At 41.4% G+C, this 19241-nt stretch overlaps 1 protein-coding gene across 1 annotated transcript in view; it reads left to right on the top strand.

Moving 5' to 3' along the window:
• The first annotated feature begins 3712 nt into the window (after positions 1–3712).
• LOC142369429 (retinal guanylyl cyclase 2-like) overlaps positions 3713–19241 on the top strand; it is a 31890-nt gene continuing 16361 nt past the window's right edge. The window contains exons 1-9 of the mRNA XM_075451790.1: positions 3713–3733; positions 3819–4065; positions 5649–5879; positions 13914–14069; positions 14427–14569; positions 14855–15010; positions 16461–16610; positions 17838–18045; positions 18175–18250. Of these exons, the coding sequence (XP_075307905.1) occupies positions 3713–3733; positions 3819–4065; positions 5649–5879; positions 13914–14069; positions 14427–14569; positions 14855–15010; positions 16461–16610; positions 17838–18045; positions 18175–18250 (1388 nt within the window). The remainder of the gene's footprint in view (positions 3734–3818; positions 4066–5648; positions 5880–13913; positions 14070–14426; positions 14570–14854; positions 15011–16460; positions 16611–17837; positions 18046–18174; positions 18251–19241) is intronic.

Here is a 19241-nt window from a genome sequence, read left to right as displayed (position 1 = left end):
GTGATTTGGAGCTTTATAAATAAAAGTGAACTGAATTGAAAAATCTGGATAATTCTTTTCTCAGTCTTTAAACGTGAAATTTCTCCTCTGGCATCAGATTTTAATGTAAAACTTTCTCTCAGATTATTTGCTGAAAATTAAAAAAATATATATATATATATCTACAGCATAAACAAACAAATATTATGACCTTTTTCTCAAACAATTTTTACAAATTTATTTTTAAACTGTTGAACTTTTAACAAAGGAACAATTTTTCCATCCAGTTTCTATTCCCTCTTAATCTAACTCAGTGAAAAGTTCACCTGGACAGAATAATAAATTGCAGCTTTCCCACCATAGTATTATGGTTTATATATATATATATATATATATATATATATATATATATATATATATATATATATATATTTATATTGTATGTATTTTAACTTTTCAATATGAACGACTTCTGAAATATCATCTGAATCGCTGAATTACAGCTGAAAATGGTTCCACTCTGAATTATGCATCGAACATTCTGGGCATCTGTAATATCAAAATAATATTAAAGGATCAGAAGCTTTACTTCAGTACAAATACAGCATCGTAAAATAGAAACGCATCATTACGATTTAACAATTTAACAATTAAAAAAAAAATTCCAAAAAAAACCTCATGTTGGTAAAATCAGGAAACTGGAGTTAAACACAACTCTGATACAGGTATCATATAGATAAATTATTTATATGAAATATACATGATGGAGGTGGAACCCAACAGGATACAACTCGTTAGGATTTATGACAACTTTTTCTCAACTGATTAATTGGTTTGTAAAAGTCAACGGAAACAAGAACTACGAGATTTTGTTAAATAATTCCTGTTTAATTTTTGGTGAATAATTTGACTTCTGTTGATAACTTGATTTAATTAGTAGAAAAATGAACAATTTCATTCATTCTTTATAAGGTTTTACAGTCTGTTACAGTGAATGAACATAATTATGTTATAAAAAATGTTCCAATTAAAGTTAAACTATCTCTATTTACACACCTTGGTATAGGATGTGCATAAAAGTTTGTTAGACTCCAGTTATGAGACTCCAGTGTTTGGTCTGAGCCCAAAGCCTGATGATTCCCTCAATCCACTCACAGTTGGTCTTCCTTCACCTGCAGGAACTCACAGTTTTAGTATTTCTAAATTATTTGGGGTAATTTGCAGTATTTCAGTAGTTCAGGAACTCACAGTTTGAACACTGGTAACTCAACATGTGGTCTCTAACCTGGTTAGTTAGCCACTGGTAACTCAACATGTGCTCTCTAACCTGGTTAGTTAGCAGCTACCTGAGTAGTTATTGTGTTGGAAAGCTGAGAAAGCTGATATGTGGCATGGATTTGCTGTAAAAGAACTCATTGATCTCTTATTGACTGTCTCTCATTGTTATTGTGAAAATAAAAGTTGTATTTGACTGGATTATTATTTCATGGTGATGAATTGGACTGTATCTTTGAGATGACATTCGTTAAAAACCTGATGATGAAGTTCGTACTTCCTGCCGATGTGACCTCGGGGATCAATAATTAATTTGCTCTCAGGTCTGTGATCCTAATCAGAATTATTGGCACATTTTGAACCAAAAGGCTTGACAGTGAAGACGGTTACAAATACATCTTTATCATTATTTACATTGTGTTTGTATGTGTTATTGTTGTTAAACAAAATAGCAAAGTGTTGAGGAGTAGAACATGAGTTAGAAAGCTCTGGAAATGTGACTATATATAAGAAAGGTTTGTAAACATCTGCTTTTAGTTTGGATTTTACAGCACAAACAGATGAAAAGTTAAATCCAAAACTAAGAAGTGAAACCAGGACTGAACGGGTCCAGTTCTGGTTTGAAACCAGGACTGAACGGGCCCAGTTCTGTTCTGAAACCAGGCCTGAACAGGTCCAGTTCTGGTCTGAAACCAGGACTGAACAGGTCCAGTTCTGGTTTGAAACCAGGACTGAACGGGCCCAGTTCTGTTCTGAAACCAGGCCTGAACAGGTCCAGTTCTGGTCTGAAACCAGGCCTGAACAGGTCCAATTCTGCTCTGAAACCTGAAGTTTCAACAGCTGCTTTCCTGTTGAAACCTCTGTTGTGTAATTCCTGTTTTTGTCCAGCAGGGGGTGCTGATGCAGCAGACTCTTTGTGTCCTTGTCTCCTCTCTGAGGCTGCTCAGGTGTGGAAGTCTGAAATCCAACTCAAAGGGATGTTATAAACTGCTGTTATTCCCACAGAGAAAATAACGTAGAAAACAGCGGAGACAGACCTGACATCCAACTAAGACTGGTTTAAATTAAGCTACAACTAGTTAACAACAGCAACAATAATAATTATACAGTATCAGTATCCAAAAATGTTGAGTTCATGCTGAAAAAGACTCGATGCTAACCTGAACCTGAAGAACGCTGTACCTGTGACTTTTACAGGAAGGTGTTTACTCCCATTTGTCCTACGGGTCAGAAATGACCCGCCCTATCAAAGCCCCAAAATAAAGCAACTTAATTGAATTTTAAATCCAAAATCTATTTTGTATGATGAAACCACCTGTTATTTATCTATTCAACTCAATTCAATACATTTTTTATCATGTAGTTTTGTTACACAATACAAAAAGACAATCACCAGTTTACAGGATTACACTTTTTTTTTTTTTACCTCAAACCAACTGTCAGTTGGACCAACAGTTTTCTTGTTTTCCCAGTTTTCTTTTACATTATAAAGGTTTTATTATTGCTATTATATAAATGTGAAGTAATTACTTCTGAATTAATTATATTGAAAGGGAAAAAACAACTTTTTTCTGGTGTTTAAATGTTTTTATAATTCACGGGTCAAAAATGACCCATAAGACAATCTTTGTACCCTAGTGGTGTACAGCCCACATGGAAACATAAACAAAAATAAAGTGTGACTTTTTCTAATGATGGGGTCCCTTTAGGAAAAGTCATAACATTTCAAGTTGGAAAAAGATAGTTTAAGGTATTTTTTTCTAAAGCTAAACACGGTGGTGGGTCACTTTTGACCTGCAAGACAACAGGAGGGTTAAAACACACAGAGTTAATTCTGGTTTGGGGTCAGAGGTCATCCTCCCATCACAGCGTCCTGATCCACTTACAGGATTACAGAAAAGCCTCTGACTGCAGCTCGCTCTTCTTCTTCTTCTTCTTCTTCTTCTGTGGATTTTCTCTCTGAGGTTTCTCTGTGTGCGATGGAGACATAAAGGTAAAGACTTTATCTGCTGTTTTTATACTTTCATGGTAAAATAAATCATTCATGGTGTTGTGAGATTAAATGTCTTTATAATGAAGATTACATTAAGGAGGCTTAATCAGGCTTAATGTCCTCATAAAGGAATCTAACTCTTCAAAGTCTGATCCACGGACATTTTAATAATAAATGTAGTCACTTTTTTTTTAATAATGGAGATACATACCAAGCTTTGTCCATCCCATTTACTGACCGACGTCAAAATTCTGTTTCCACTAAGATTTTTATTTATTAAAGTTGAAATAACTTATTTTACTTGTTTACTTTAGCTGTTTCAGGGTCCACCATCAGTGGCTCCATCTCTGATATCAGTGTTTTTTTTCATTTTAATGCCTCTAAATGCCTCTAAATGCCTCCACCCTCAGTTTCCCCCCTTTAATCTGTGATTAAGTAAATTTTCTTTAAATTTAAATATAAACGATGACGTTGCAGATGTGTTCGGTATGAGCTGTTGAAAAGAACAACTTTGTCATCATGTTGAACCTGAGAGCAGAAAATGAGTAACTTTCACATTTATCCCCTGCAGGTGCTCAGGATGGAATCCACCTGGTTGCTAGGGGCGTGTCTTTGGTTGCTATGCATTACAAACGTTCGGACGGCGACCTTCAAGCTGGCCCTGGTCGGTCCGTGGTCATGTGACCCGATGTTCTCCCGGGCGATGCCCACGGCGGCGGCTAACCTGGCGTTGTCACGGCTACGGAGCGATAGCGACCTGAGCAGAGGGTACTGGTACGATGTGAAGCTCCTCAACGAAGACTGCTCCGCCTCCAAAGGTAGGGTTAGGGTTAATAATAAGGTTATAACAATAACCCAATAAGTTAAAGTCTAAACATAATCAGTGTATTAAAACAAACCTGACAGTTAACCCTCCTGTTGTCACATTACATTGCATCTTGGGTAGTTTGAGTATGAGTAGTAACCTCATGATGCATACCCAACATTTCGGAGAATCTTGTATGCATCCGGGAACTTAAAAAAAGCCAGGGTGAAGTTCTGTTGGGGGCCTGGTTCAGTCAGGGGTCAAGGGTCAGCAGCCTAGGTTGGCATGGTAACCCCTGTCACCCAACAGAAGGCCATCAAACTCTCCTGTAATGCGTAGTGGATACATTGGAGTTTATTAACCTGTTGTCTTGCAGGTCAAAAGTGACCCACCACCGTGTTTAGCTGTAGAAAAAAATACCTTAAACTATCTTTTTCCAACTTGAAATGTTATGACTTTTCCTAAAGGGACCCCATCATTAGAAAAAGTCATGCTTTATTTTTGTTTATGTTTCCATGTGGGCTGTACACCACTAGGGTACAAAGATTGTCTTATGGGTCAATTTTGACCCGTGAATTATAAAAACATTTAAACACCAGAAAAAAGTTCACTGTTTTTTTCCCTTTCAATATAATTAATTCAGAAGTAATTACTTCACATTTATATAATAGCAATAATAACCCTTTATTATGTAAAAGAAAACTGAGAAAACAAGAAAACTGTTGGTCTAACTGACAGCTGGTTTGTGGTAAAAAAAAAAAAGTTTAATCCTGAAAACTGCTGATTGTCTTTTTGTATTGTGTAAGAAAAAATACATGATAAAAAATGTATTAAATTGAGTTGAATAGATGAATAACAGGTGGTTTCATCATACAAAATAGATTTTGGATTTAAAATTCAATTAAGTTGCTTTATTTTGGAGCTTTGATAGGGCGGGTCATTTCTGACCCGTAGGACAAAGTGGAGTAAACACAATGTTAAGACCGCACAAGGGCTAAGGGTTAGGGGTAACCCTAGGGGTCAGGGTCAGGTTTAGGGGTAACCCTAGGGGTTAGGTTTAGGGGTAACCCTAGGGGTCAGGGTCAGGTTTAGGGGTAACCCTAGGGGTTAGGGTTAGGGGTAACCCTAGGGGTTTAAACAAAGCTGACATTTAGACCTGATTATTCTATTTATTTTGGAGCTTTGATAGGGCGGGTCATTTCTGACCCGTAGGACAAAGTGGAGTAAACACAATGTTAAGACCGCACAAGGGCTAAGGGTTAGGGGTAACCCTAGGGGTTAGGGCTAGGGGTTAGGGGTAACCCTAGGGGTCAGGGTCAGGTTTAGGGGTAACCCTAGGGGTCAGGTTTAGGGGTAACCCTAGGGGTTAGGGTTAGGGGTAACCCTAGGGGTCAGGTTTAGGGGTAACCCTAGGGGTTAGGGTTAGGGGTAACCCTAGGGGTTAGGGTCAGGTTTAGGGGTAACCCTAGGGGTCAGGTTTAGGGGTAACCCTAGGGGTTAGGTTTAGGGGTAACCCTAGGGGTCAGGGTCAGGTTTAGGGGTAACCCTAGGGGTTTAAACAAAGCTGACATTTAGACCTGATTATTCTCTTTTCAGCTCTGACTGAATTTGGAGAGATGGAGGGTTACGGCCACGCCTACATCGGCCCCTTTAGCCCCGCCCTCTGCCACGCTGCCTCCCTATTGGCCCAACACTGGGAGGTGGGGCTTGCGTCTCCTGGATGTTTAGATGGCGACTGGGCAAACCTGCCACCCATCACTCCTCCCAGCAGAGTCCTGTTCACTGTGCTGCAGTTCTTCCGCTGGGCACACGTCGGCGTCATCTCAGGTGAGAGTCCAGACAGGGGGCGTGGCTTATCCAATAGGCGTGGATTATCTCAGGTGAGAGTCCAGACAGGGGGCGTGGCTTATCTCACGTGAGAGTCCAAAAAGGGGGCGTGACTGATCTCAGGTGAAAGTCCAGACAGGGGGCGTGGCTATCCAAGGGGCTTGGTTTATCCAAAGGGCGGGGTCAAATGTTTACACGTGGACGTGCCATGTTGCTTTGAGGACAATAAAGATAAAAGTTGAATGTTGCATTCATATTTTTTTCAGTAAAATTAAATAAAGCTAAAATCAAATTTCAGCTAAACTGAAACAGTGGTTCAGTTTTCAGATTTTGGGCAAGTCTACTCCTTCAATATGTGTTATTTCAAAACATAAATTTAAATGTTTATTACATCACATTTTGTTAAATGGCAGCAGTACGTTTCGCCCAAATTTACCAAAATAAATTTCCCCATTTAAATCTTTAAATGCCGTTTTCTCAAAATTTTGTATTTTTCCAGTATCAATATCTCAGCCTATGGAGCACCTACTGACACCAAACTTTCCAGTTATACACTTAGCAGTATTCTGAATATATTTACAGAATGATTTGTAGATAAATCATTCCTGGCCTGATTTATGTGACATTACAATAAAAAAATATGGCGAAAATTGATGTTTTTTAGGCTGGCTTATTCATATGTTCAGATCTAGCTTCCGGAAATATATGCAAATGTCCGCATATTTAATGAGATAATGCCTAATTTGCATAATTAAACATACAAATTTCTAAAACTTGTAATACATTTTTTTCCATACTTGTATAAGTAATCAACTGAGGAAGTTTCATGGTGATATCTATTATTTTAAAATATTACCCTATTTACCTGTAGTTTCTCGCCTTAATCACATCAATTTAATCATTTCATCCGAGGGCCAAAACTTTATGAAAGGCTTCATCTATGTCATGTTTAACATGTATATTCAGTTCAAATAATTTGTATTTATATAGCGCCAAATCACAACAAATCTCATCTCAAGAAACTTCAATGAAAAAGTCCAATTCAAGTCAATAAGAATCCAATTTATTGTAAACAAAATACAATCTGATCCAATTAATTAAATTAAAAATGAGTCCAATTCATACGTACATACAAAGCTAATTCAAAAACAATATCTAAACTAAGAAAATCAACAGATTGTACGAAACTTCTCTTTGGTCCAATCTCCCATCCTGAGGCGACTGTGGAGAGTAGTGGGACTTCAGGTATTCCTCTAAAAAGATAAATCTTTTTTTGAAAATAAAAAACTTTATTTAACTAGGAAAAGCCTCGTTGAGATTGAAAATCTCTTTTCCAAGTGTATCCTGGCCAAGACACACTTGGAATAACTGATTTAATAATCAAATTACAATTAATTATATTAAATTAAATTAAATCAAAGCACACAGTTAATAATCAAACAGACATACAACTGAGTGATGTATCACAATCAAAACCCAAAAATCAGGCAGAACATCGATAAACAGGCTTTATAGATGCATCAAGATGGCGGCGTGTACGGACCAGGGATGTATTATGATACAAAGATAATTAGATATTATACTATCTGGATACCACAAAATGGCCGCCGTTGATTTCAATGGAGTTGAAAGTTTCTGACTCCCGCGTTCTGCGGCCCATAGAGCATGCGCAGTAGAGTCACCCATGATGCTTTGGGGGCCTCCCATCATGCCCTGGGGCGATGAGGACGTGCACGTACGTACACATCACAGTGCACGTGCACAGCTGGGAAAAGATACTTTTCTGGGGCTTTTCTGGCCGTGAGAAAACTTTTTGACGGATAAAAAGTCTTAAAAAAAATATATATATAAGGCAAGGCAAGGCAATTTTATTTATAATTCATACACAGGGCAATTCAAAGTGCTTCACAGCTACATACAATCACAAGAAGGCAATAAAATCATTAAAAAGAATTAAAACATAAAATAAAGAAATTAAAAACCAATTAAAATAATCATTAATTAATTAAAAAGCAAAGAGTGCAGATCAAATACTTTCAGGTGTCATATGCACAGCTAAATAGAACTGTTTTCAGCCTGGATTTAAACATTGTCAGAGTTGAGGCCTGTCTCACATCTTCTGGAAGACTGTTCCAGATGTTAGGGGCATAAAACTGAAACGCAGCCTCACCTTGTTTAGTCCTGACTCTGGGCACCAGCAGGAGACCCCTCCCTGGGGCAGGAGACCCCTCCCTGAGGCAGGAGACCCCTCCCTGAGGCAGCAGACCCCTCCCTGGGGCAGCAGACCCCTCCCTGAGGCAGGAGACCCCTCCCTGAGGCAGGAGACCCCTCCCTGAGGCAGCAGACCCCTCCCTGGGGCAGTAGACCCCTCCCTGGGGCAGTAGACCCCTCCCTGAGGCAGGAGGCCCCTCCCTGGGGCAGGAGGCCCCTCCCTGGGGCAGGAGACCCCTCCCTGAGGTTCTCAGAGCCCGAGTTGGTTCATATGGCTCTAACATGTCAGAGATGTATTTTGGCGCTTGACCGTGAAGAGACTTGTACACAAGCAGAGCTGTTTTAAAGTCTATTCTCTGAGCGACAGGAAGCCAGTGCAGAGACCTGAGCACTGGACTAATATGGTCGTATTTCCTGGTTCTAGTCAGGACTCGAGCAGCAGCGTTCTGGATGTACTGCAGCTGTCTTACAGCCCGTTTAGAGCCCAGTGAGCAGGCCGTTACAGCAGTCTAACCTGCTGGAGACAAACGCATGGATCAGTCTCTCTAAGTCTGGTTTAGACACTATTCCTTTGATTCTGGCAATGTTTTTTAGATGGTAAAAAGCTGCTGATGTTACTGATTTAATGTGGCTGTTAAAGTTCAGGTCTGAGTCCAATATTACCCCGAGATTTCTAACTTGATAGTTAGGTTTTAGAGAGAGAGTCTCAAGGTGACTGATAACACTTTCTCTTTGTTTCTGTGGGCCACAGACAATGATTTCAGTTTTGTCTGAGTTTAGCTGGAGGAAATTGTTTTGCATCCACACACTGATCTGTTCGATGCAGCAACACAATGAATCTACAGGCCCGTGTTCTCCTGCCGTCAGTGACACGTAGATCTGAGTGTCATCTGCATAGTTGTGGTAGGACATATTATAGCTGCGTATTAGCTGGCCTAGTGGAAGCATGTACTGATTGAACAGCACGGGTCCCAGGATTGACCCCTGGGGAACCCCACAGGTCATAGCCATTTGGTCTGAGACACAGTTACCAATTTCAACAAAATATTTCCTGTCCTCCAGATAGGACTTGAACCAGTTTAAAGGACGACCAGAGATTCCCACCCAGTCTTCTAACCTCTGTAATAAGATCGCATGGTCAACTGTGTCAAAGGCAGCACTCAGGTCCAGCAGAACTAAGACTGTGACTCGCATCTGTGTTCAGGCGGATGTCATTTGTCACCTTGATCAGAGCTGTCTCAGTGCTGTGGTGGGGCCTAAAGCCTGATTGGAAAGTATCAAAAGCATTGTTAGACAGGAGAAAGTCACTAAGCTGTTGGTATACAACTTTTTCTAGGACTTTGCCTAAGAATGGCAGGTTTGATATGGGCCGGTAGTTGTTCAGTACTGTGGCATCAGACTGCTCTTCTTTAGAAGAGGCTTAATGACAGCGGTTTTTAAGGCCTTTGGAAATGTTCCAGTCTGGAGTGAGATGTTGACTAGATGAGCGAGTTGTGGTAACAAACTGCTCAGCACAGACTTTAGGAATCTAGTGGGCAACTCATCAAGGCAGCACGTTGATGAACTCAGACTGCAGATGGTCTCTTCGACTGTTTTGTCAGTAACAGGTGTGAAATGTGTCAGCTCTAGGTGTCTAGCTGGCTGCAGAGTAGTTATTTGTGTTGTGGAAATTATTGCATTTTTAATGCCTTGAACTTTGTCATTAAAGAATATTGCAAACTCATTACACTTGGATGTAGAAATGAGTTCTAAAGGCAGTGAAACTGGAGGGTTTGTTAATCTGTTTAATGCAGCAAACAGGACACGAGAGTTGTTACTGCAGTTTTTGATGATTTCAGAAAAATAACTCTCCCTTGTTCTACGCAAAGTCTGGTTGAACACACATAGCTTTTCTTTGTAAGTCTCATAATGAACCTGGAGCTTTGACTCGGCTCTCCGACACTCCCTTTTCTGTGCCCTGACCGACTCTTCTTTCCTCCATGGCGCCCTTTGCCTACTTTTAACCATTCTAACCTTGACAGGAGCAATGATATCCAAAACATTTAAGAGACTTGACGTGTAAGAGTTCAACAGATCATCAACATCAGAACACAGGGTGTTCTCAAACCTTATCATTTCCAAAAACTTGGAATTTATGAGTCTTCCCCGAACAACTGCAGACCCAGCTGGTGTTTTGGGTAAAGTAGATAGGTCGAAAAAAACACAGAAATGATCAGATAAAGCAACATCGACGACATTCACGTTTGAAATAACAACACCCCTTGAAATGAGCACATCTAGAGTGTGCCCCCTGCTGTGGGTGGGCTCAGTCACATGCTGAGTTAGACCAAACATTTCAAGGACAGCAGTGAGCTCTTTAGCTTCCTTGTTATGCGCTACGTCCACATGCACATTCAAGTCCCCTGTTATGACTAAACAGTCAAAAGCAGTGCACACAATTGAAAGTAGTTCAGTAAAATCATCAACAAAACAATTCTGTGGTGGTTTATAAATGGTGATATAAAGTATGGAAGATTGTTTTATCTCCATTTTGAATGACACATACTCAAATTATGAAAAAAACCCAAATGACAACGTGTGGGTGGGTACATTGTCCTTGAACATGGCACAAACACCCCCACCCCTCTGGTTTTCTCGTGTTTCAAACACAAAATTGAGGTGAGGTGGACTAGACTCTATCAGGACTGCATTTGCTGTGTTTTTGTTGAGCCACGTCTCAGTTAAAAACACCTCATTGACAGGAACGGCCGACCCGATTGCCTTCACCCTTCCTGGCGTGGTGATTTTTTTTTTTTGCTCTTTTTTTGTAAGTGAAATGATTGTTTAACTATTTGACTCGAAACTGAATTGAATTAAATGCATATTTTTGAGTGATATAAACACATGGAAAAGAATTTCTTAAACAGAAATCTGTCTTAAACTTAAAACTGTATAAATAAATATAAAACAATAGATAGACAATAACAAAAGTGCAAACAGACTTGTAAACTTTTAAACATATTTAAAAATAGAATTTATGAACTTAATGCACAACTCAACTCAACGCTACTTTTTCCATCTGTACTTCCTCTGAGCTCTTGCAAGGAGCTGTTTGTTTTTGAGTGCTACAGAGTAAAACTCTGAGCAAGACATTTAAAAAATTGAGGCTAACAAGGAGCTCACCTTTAATTAAGCAAGTTTACCTTACATTTTCATATAAAGAACCGTGTTATTAATTTATTCCACTGACATTTTATGGATTATTTTTGATTCTCACGATAATACGGGACAAAGTCCCTTTTCAGCTCAATACGGGACGCGTACATTTGTTTCTAAATACGGGATGATTCTGTTTTTCAAGGGACGGTTGGCAACCCTAGGTCAGCCCCAGCGGAGTAGCCTAACTACCTAACTAACCCTAACCCATAAGGACAGACAGCAAAAGCAGGACAAGCGAGAAGGCTTACGAGATTAGCTCCGAGCTAACCCATGTGGACCATCCCTGCTGAGTCTCTTTCTCACCGGCTCACGGTCACTCCACAACAACAAGATGGACGAAATATCACAGAGGATTACTTCACAGCACTTGGACCTGTATACACTATATTTCCAAAAGTATTCACACTCCCATCCAAATAATTCAATTCAGGTTTTCCAATTACTTCCATGGCTACAAGTGTATGCATTCAAGCAAACCTTTTACACCCCAACAGAGTTTACGGCTGTCCGAATCACTGCTGTTTGAATACCAACACATGCTAATGTTAGCTCATGACTGCTGACAGGTCAGGCTGCCTTACAGGAATACTTGGATGGAATTAAACAAGGGATCAGGGAAGCCAACACTACCACTTCGAGGACAACAAAGGCCCTTACGGACTATAACAGCAACACTTCACCACCCACCCATGATGCCACACTTTCTGATGCTCTGAATCAGTTATTTGTGCGATTCAACAAATCTCAGAGTAAGATCCTACTGTTAGTGTTAAGAGGGAGGTACACATGCATCACTACCAGTTACGCTGTGTACATCTCCGACTTGGTCCATCACTGTTGATGAGAAAGCATTGTTTGCTAGCATCTGCTGCTAACTTACAGCTACATGCTAACCTATTTCCATCTGGGATCAATAGAGGAACTATCTGTATCTGTATATGGAGCTGGAGAGTTTTTGGTCTGACTGGAGGAACAGCTTCATTATGTTTGTGTTTCTGCATTGAATTACACAGCAGATGCCCAGCTGTTGATGACAGCTAACATACGTAAACACAGCGTAACAGCATGACAGCTAACATACGTAAACAAGGCGTAACAGCACAACAGCTAACATACGTAAACACAGCGTAACAGCATGACAGCTAACATACGTAAACAAGGCGTAACAGCACAACAGCTAACATACGTAAACACGGCGTAACAGCATCACAGCTAACATACGCAATCACGGCATAACAGCATCACAGCTAACATACGTAAACACGGCGCAACGGCATCACAGCTAACATACGTAAATACGGGTTAACAGCATGACAGCTAACATACGTAAACACGGCGTAACAGCATCACAGCTAACATACGCAATCACGGCATAACAGCATCACAGCTAACATACGTAAACACGGCGCAACGGCATCACAGCTAACATACGTAAACACGGGTTAACAGCATGACAGCTAACATACGTAAACACGGCGTAACAGCATGACAGCTAACTAGCTTTGGGTTGGGTTTATAAACTCTGGTGTTGGGTTAGGGTTGGGTTGGGTTTATAAACTCTGGGGTTGGGTTAGGGTTGGGTTTATAAACTCTGGGGTTGGGTTGGGTTTATAAACTCTGGGGTTGGGTTAGGGTTGGGTTTATAAACTCTGGGGTTGGGTTGTGTTTATAAACTCTGGGGTTAGGGTTAGGGTTAGGTTTATAAACTCTGGGTTGGATTAGGGTTGGGTTTATAAACTCTGGGGTTGGATTAGGGTTGGGTTTATAAACTCTGGTGTTGGGTTAGGGTTGGGTTTATAAACTCTGGGGTTGGATTAGGGTTGGGTTTATAAACTCTGGGGTTGGATTAGGGTTGGGTTTATAAACTCTGGGGTTGGATTAGGGTTGGGTTTATAAACTCTGGGGTTACGTTAGGGTTGGGTTGGGTTAGGGTTGGGTTGGGTTTATAAACTCTGGGGTTGGGTTAGGGTTGGGTTGGGTTTATAAACTCTGGGGTTGGGTAAGAGTTCGGTTGGGTTTATAAACCCTGGGGTTGGGTTAGGGTTGGGTTGGGTTTATAAACTCTGGAGTCGGGTTTATAAACTCTGGGGTTGGGTTTATAAACTCTGTGGTTTGGTTGGGTTTATAAACTCTGGGGTTGGGTTGGGTTTATAAACTCTGGGGTTGTGTTAGGGTTGGGTTGGGTTTATAAACTCTGGGGTTGTGTTAGGGTTGGGTTGGGTTTATAAACTCTGGGGTTGGGTTTATAAACTCTGTGGTTTGGTTGGGTTTATAAACTCTGTGGTTGGGTTAGGGTTGGGTTGGGTTTATAAACTCTGGGGTGGTGCTTTAAAAATGGTGTGAGGGGTGCTTTGGTACTGATGGAGGATCTGACAAATGAAGGAGAAATCAGGGTCCAGACGCCCTTCCCATCCTTTTAACTCCTCCATATTTATGTCAGAAAATCCTCTTCTTCATCTCCCTTTCAGATGTGGGTAAATGTGGGCGGGCTGTCAGACGGTCCATATTCAAGGTGGACTGAACATGAAGATGTGTTTTATCAGATATTTTCCAGATTAAATTAACTTTTTGCTTTCTATAAGAGGCCACCCTGAAGCTCGAGTCTGTCTGTTTTCTGATCATCAGCTCCGACTGATTTGTGGGAGAGCACCGGACAGGAAGTGGCCTCTGCGCTCCGGGCTATGGGCCTGCCGATTGGTCCTGTTGTTACCATGGAGAGGAAGAGCAAGCGTGCGGCTCGGGAGGCGCTGAGCAGGATCAGAGAGGTCGACAAGGTTAAAGGTCAAAGCTGAGAGTTTCATAATTTCAAAAACAAAAATGATCACTGTGATATGGTGAATGTTTGAACTCATTAAGCTTTATTTTTATAAATAAAAACAAACTCCACATGTTCACTGGTGGTCAACAGAAGCCTATGAACAGGCATTGGTTCTGGAGCCCCATGGGAGGATATTCTGGTCCTGGTTGGAAGGATTAGAATGGAGTCCAAACCCTGATATCAGAATAGATAATTAATCAGTTATTATAATGTTAATAACTGATGACTGATGATCTCTAACCAGCTGGGATGCCAACCCGCTGTTTCCATCTGCCATTTATCATCTGGTTCACATTTTGAATAATTAATTTCTTTTTCAGTGGTCATAATGTGCATGAGTTCTGTCCTTATTGGTGGAGAGCATCAGGAAGAGCTCCTATTGGCTGCTCTGGACATGGGGATGGTTTCCAGTGGTTACGTGTTCATTCCCTATGATGCCCTGCTTTACGCCATGCCTTACCAGGTAAAGCATCCCTTCTGTACCAGACTGAATGAAAGATAACTCATAAAGACCTCATCTTTTTACATAACCTAAAATGTTGCTCCATCTGTAACCTGAACCCTAAAAACACGTTGTAAAACAGACATTGTTCTTCTCTGTCGTAGCATGCAACCTGCATTAAATAATGAAATAAAAATGCTCTGATCTCGTATTTCCTGTTTTAATCTGTTTCAAACGGGATGTTCGGACCTGAAACTCTCCTCCCTGATTGATTGAAGTTACTTCCTCCTTTCCTTTCTCAACCAGGACATAAATTTCCACCATCTGACAAACAGCACGCAGCTTCGCTACGCCTACAGCGCCGTCCTGACCGTTACCATGGCGTCTGACCAGAGCTTTTACGAAGCTTTTCGTCAGGCCCAGATCAACCGAGAGATTCGCTCTGCCATCTCTGCCACAGAGGTGAACAAAAAAGCAAAAGGAAAATACAAATACACACCATTACAGCATTAAGACCACCGACCACATTAGTCCAGATTCCATTAAATTGGGTTGAATCAGCAGCATGTGGGAAAAACTGGGACAAAACTTCTCTAACCAATAAAAAACTGAGACAAAACTTCTCCAACCAATAATAAACTGGGACAAAACTTCTCCATCCAATAAAAAACTGGGACAAAACTTCTCCAACACATAAATAACTGTGACAAAACTTCTCCAACCAATAAAAAACTGAGACAAAACTTCTCCTACCAATAAAAAACTGGGACAAAACTTCTCCATCCAATAAAAAACTGGGACAAAACTTCTCCATCCAATAAAAAACTGGGACAAAACTTCTCCAACACATAAATAACTGTGACAAAACTTCTCCAACACATAAATAACTGACAAAACTTCTCCAACCAATAAAAAACTGGGACAAAACTTCTCCAACCAATAAAAAACTGGGACAAAACTTCTCCAACCAATAAAAAACTGGGACAAAACTTCTCCATCCAATAAAAAACTGGGACAAAACTTCTCCTACCAATAAAAAACTGGGACAAAACTTCTCCTACCAATAAAAAACTGGGACAAAACTTCTCCATCCAATAAAAAACTGGGACAAAACTTCTCCATCCAATAAAAAACTGGGACAAAACTTCTCCAACACATAAATAACTGTGACAAAACTTCTCCAACACATAAATAACTGTGACAAAACTTCTCCAACCAATAAAAAACTGGGACAAAACTTCTCCATCCAATAAAAAACTGGGACAAAACTTCTCCAACACATAAATAACTGTGACAAATCTTCTCCATCCAATAAAAAACTGGGACAAAACTTCTCCAACCAATAAAAAACTGTGACAAAACTTCTCCAACCAATAAATAACTGTGACAAATCTTCTCCATCCAATAAAAAACTGGGACAAAACTTCTCCAACCAATAAAAAACTGTGACAAAACTTCTCCAACCAATAAATAACTGTGACAAATCTTCTCCATCCAATAAAAAACTGGGACAAAACTTCTCCAACCAATAAAAAACTGGGACAAAACTTCTCCAACCAATAAATAACTGGGACAAATCTTCTCCATCCAATAAAAACTGGGACAAAACTTCTCCATCCAATAAAAAACTGGGACAAAACTTCTCCAACCAATAAATAACTGGGACAAATCTTCTCCAACCAATAAAAAACTGGGACAAAACTTCTCCAACCAATAAAAAACTGGGACAAAACTTCTCCAACCAATAAAAAACTGGGACAAAACTTCTCCATCCAATAAAAAGCTGGGACAAAACTTCTCCGACCAATTAAAAACTCAGACAAAACTTCTCTGAACAGAAGTTAGGGTTTACCCTAACCCTAACCCATTACTCTGTTCAGAACCTGAACCTCTGCTCTGGATCTGTTCGCAGGTGTCTCCGATGTTTGGCACCATCTTTAACATGGTGTACTTCGTTGCTAAGGCGGTGGAGGAGCGTCGTCAGGCAGGGGGTGGGCACTGGGTGACAGGTGATCAGCTCGTCCAATCAGATGGGGGCTTTGATTTCAAGGGCTTCAATCAGGTGAGAAACTAATTCTGTGTGGTAAAAAATATTCTTTTCTTCCACTCTAATGTCTTTATAGTGTGTTTAACACATGTTACACTGAAGAACTCAGAAAGAACCAACAGAAATCCTCAGGTCACGGATTAATTCAATTTCAATTTGATATGTAACAACCTCAGAAACCTCCGTATGCACCACACCACCGTGCTAACTGCCGTGCTAACCACCACACCACCGTGCTAACCACCACACCACCGTGCTAACCACCACACCACTGAGCTAACCGCTGTGCTAAACACCTCACCACCGTGCTAACCACCATGCTAACCACCACACCACCGTGCTAACCACCACACCACCGAGCTAACCGCCGTGCTAACCACCTCACCACCGTGCTAACCACCACACCACCGAGCAAACCACCACACCACCGAGCTAACCGCCGTGCTAACCACCTCACCACCGTGCTAACCACCGTGATAACAATCTAACCACCGCGCTAACCACCACAACACCGTGCTAACCACCACACCACCGTGCTAACCACCGTGCTAACCACCATGCTAACCACCGTGATAACCACCATGCTAACCACCGTGCTAACCACCGCGCTAACCACCGCACTAACCACCTCACCACCGTGCTAACCATCTCACCACCGTGCTAACCACCACACCACCGTGCTAACCACCGAACCACCGTGCTAACCAACGCACCACCGAGCTAACCACCACACCAACGAGCTAACCGCCGTGCTAACCACCATGCTAACCACCGTGATAACATCTCACCACCGTGCTAACCACCGTGCTAACCACCACACCACCGTGCCAACCACCGAACCACCGTGCTAACCACCGAACCACCGTGCTAACCACCGCACCACCGAGCTAACCACCACACCAACGAGCTAACCGCTGTGCTAACCACCATGCTAACCACCGTGATAACATCTCACCACCGTGCTAACCACCGCACTAACCACCTCACCACCGTGCTAACCACCGCACCAACGTGCTAACCACTGTGCTAACCACCACACCACCGTGCTAACTACCACACCACCGTGCTAACCATCTTGCTAACCACCGTACTAACCACCGTGCTAAACACCCTGCAGCCAAAAGCTGGAATAAAAGCTCTAAAATATTCTGGATCATTAAACTTTTTCTATTATTTTTCATCAGGGTTAGGGTTATTTTTCTTTATATTTTTATATATTTTTATTTATCTATTTCTCACCAGGTGCTGTATGGGGGCAGAGGGGGGCGTGGCCTCCAGGCCCGCTACGTGGTGCTGGACAGCGAGGGCGACCGGCTTGTCCCGACTCACTCGCTGTCGCCGACGCACCCCGACGGTCTGACCCCGCTGAGCCGCTCCTTCTACTTCCCGGGAGGGAAACCCCCCACAGCCAGTTTCTGTTGGTTCAGTCCAGAGGAGGCCTGCGATGGAGGTGCGTTCACTGACCCTCAGAGAGAGAAGGAACTTTTAGTTTGTATTGAGGTTAGTCTGCTGTTAAACCTCCTGTTGATTATCGGGCTGTGGCTCAGCTTTAAAGTTCTGTTTCCTGTTTTTAACGCAGGTGTGGACGCAGTCACCATTTTCTTCATCTTCCTGCTGCTCTGCGGGGGGATCGCAGCTCTGGCTTATTGGATCAGGTTAACATCAACACAAACACTCACTTGTAGTGGGAAAAGGGAAAAGTAATCAAATGATTGAAAAGGTGGAATTTAATTGATAAAAGTGTTCTGATGAATAAATCCTGAAGGTTTTTCTGTGAGAAAACACAACAAAGAAGAATAAGGCAACTATGAATGCATGTGACGTTACCATGGAGATTAACTTTCAGGATGCGTGGCCTGATTAAAGAACGAGTTCATGTAATTATCCTGATAAGCAAAAGAAGAAAATTAAATTCCTGCCTGATAAGATGTGCTCCCCTCTGTGAGCTCAGAGCGGACGAACTTTAACATTTAATTAATTTAATTGAAGTAATTACTTTTGCGCGTTTGTGCACTGAAAGACCTCATTTATGAAAACTTTAATATGAACCTCATTAAATAAGTAAATGTGAGTGAAGTTTAAGGTGGCTGAGAAATGACAAAGCAGTCCATACTGATTACAAACGTACACAAAGACATGCAGACATCAAGGGGCGTCAAAACTCTTCAGTCTTTTACAACATTCCCTCAGATAAGTCGGGTTAGGGTTGTCCCAAACACAGCCTTACATAGAGGATGGGGTCAGAACTCTCCAGTCTTTTACAACATTCCCTCAGATAAGTCGGGTTAGGGTTGTCCCAAACGCAGCCTTACATAGAGGATGGGGTCAGAACTCTCCAGTCTTTTACAACATTCCCTCAGATGAGTCGGGTTAGGGTTGTCCCAAACACAGCCTTACATAGAGGATGGGGTCAGAACTGTCCAGTCTTTTACAACATTCCCTCAGATAAGTCGGGTTAGGGTTGTCCCAAACGCAGCCTTACATAGAGGATAGGGTCAGAACTGTCCAGTCTTTTACAACATTCCCTCAGATAAGTCGGGTTAGGGTTGTCCCAAACACAGCCTTACATAGAGGATGGGGTCAGAACTGTCCAGTCTTTGACAATATTCCCTCAGATAAGTCGGGTTAGGGTTGTCCCAAACACAG

The sequence above is a fragment of the Odontesthes bonariensis genome, chromosome 19 (assembly GCF_027942865.1).
Source record: "Odontesthes bonariensis isolate fOdoBon6 chromosome 19, fOdoBon6.hap1, whole genome shotgun sequence".
NCBI lineage: Eukaryota > Metazoa > Chordata > Actinopteri > Atheriniformes > Atherinopsidae > Odontesthes > Odontesthes bonariensis.
This window is presented reverse-complemented; position numbering and strand designations above follow the sequence as displayed.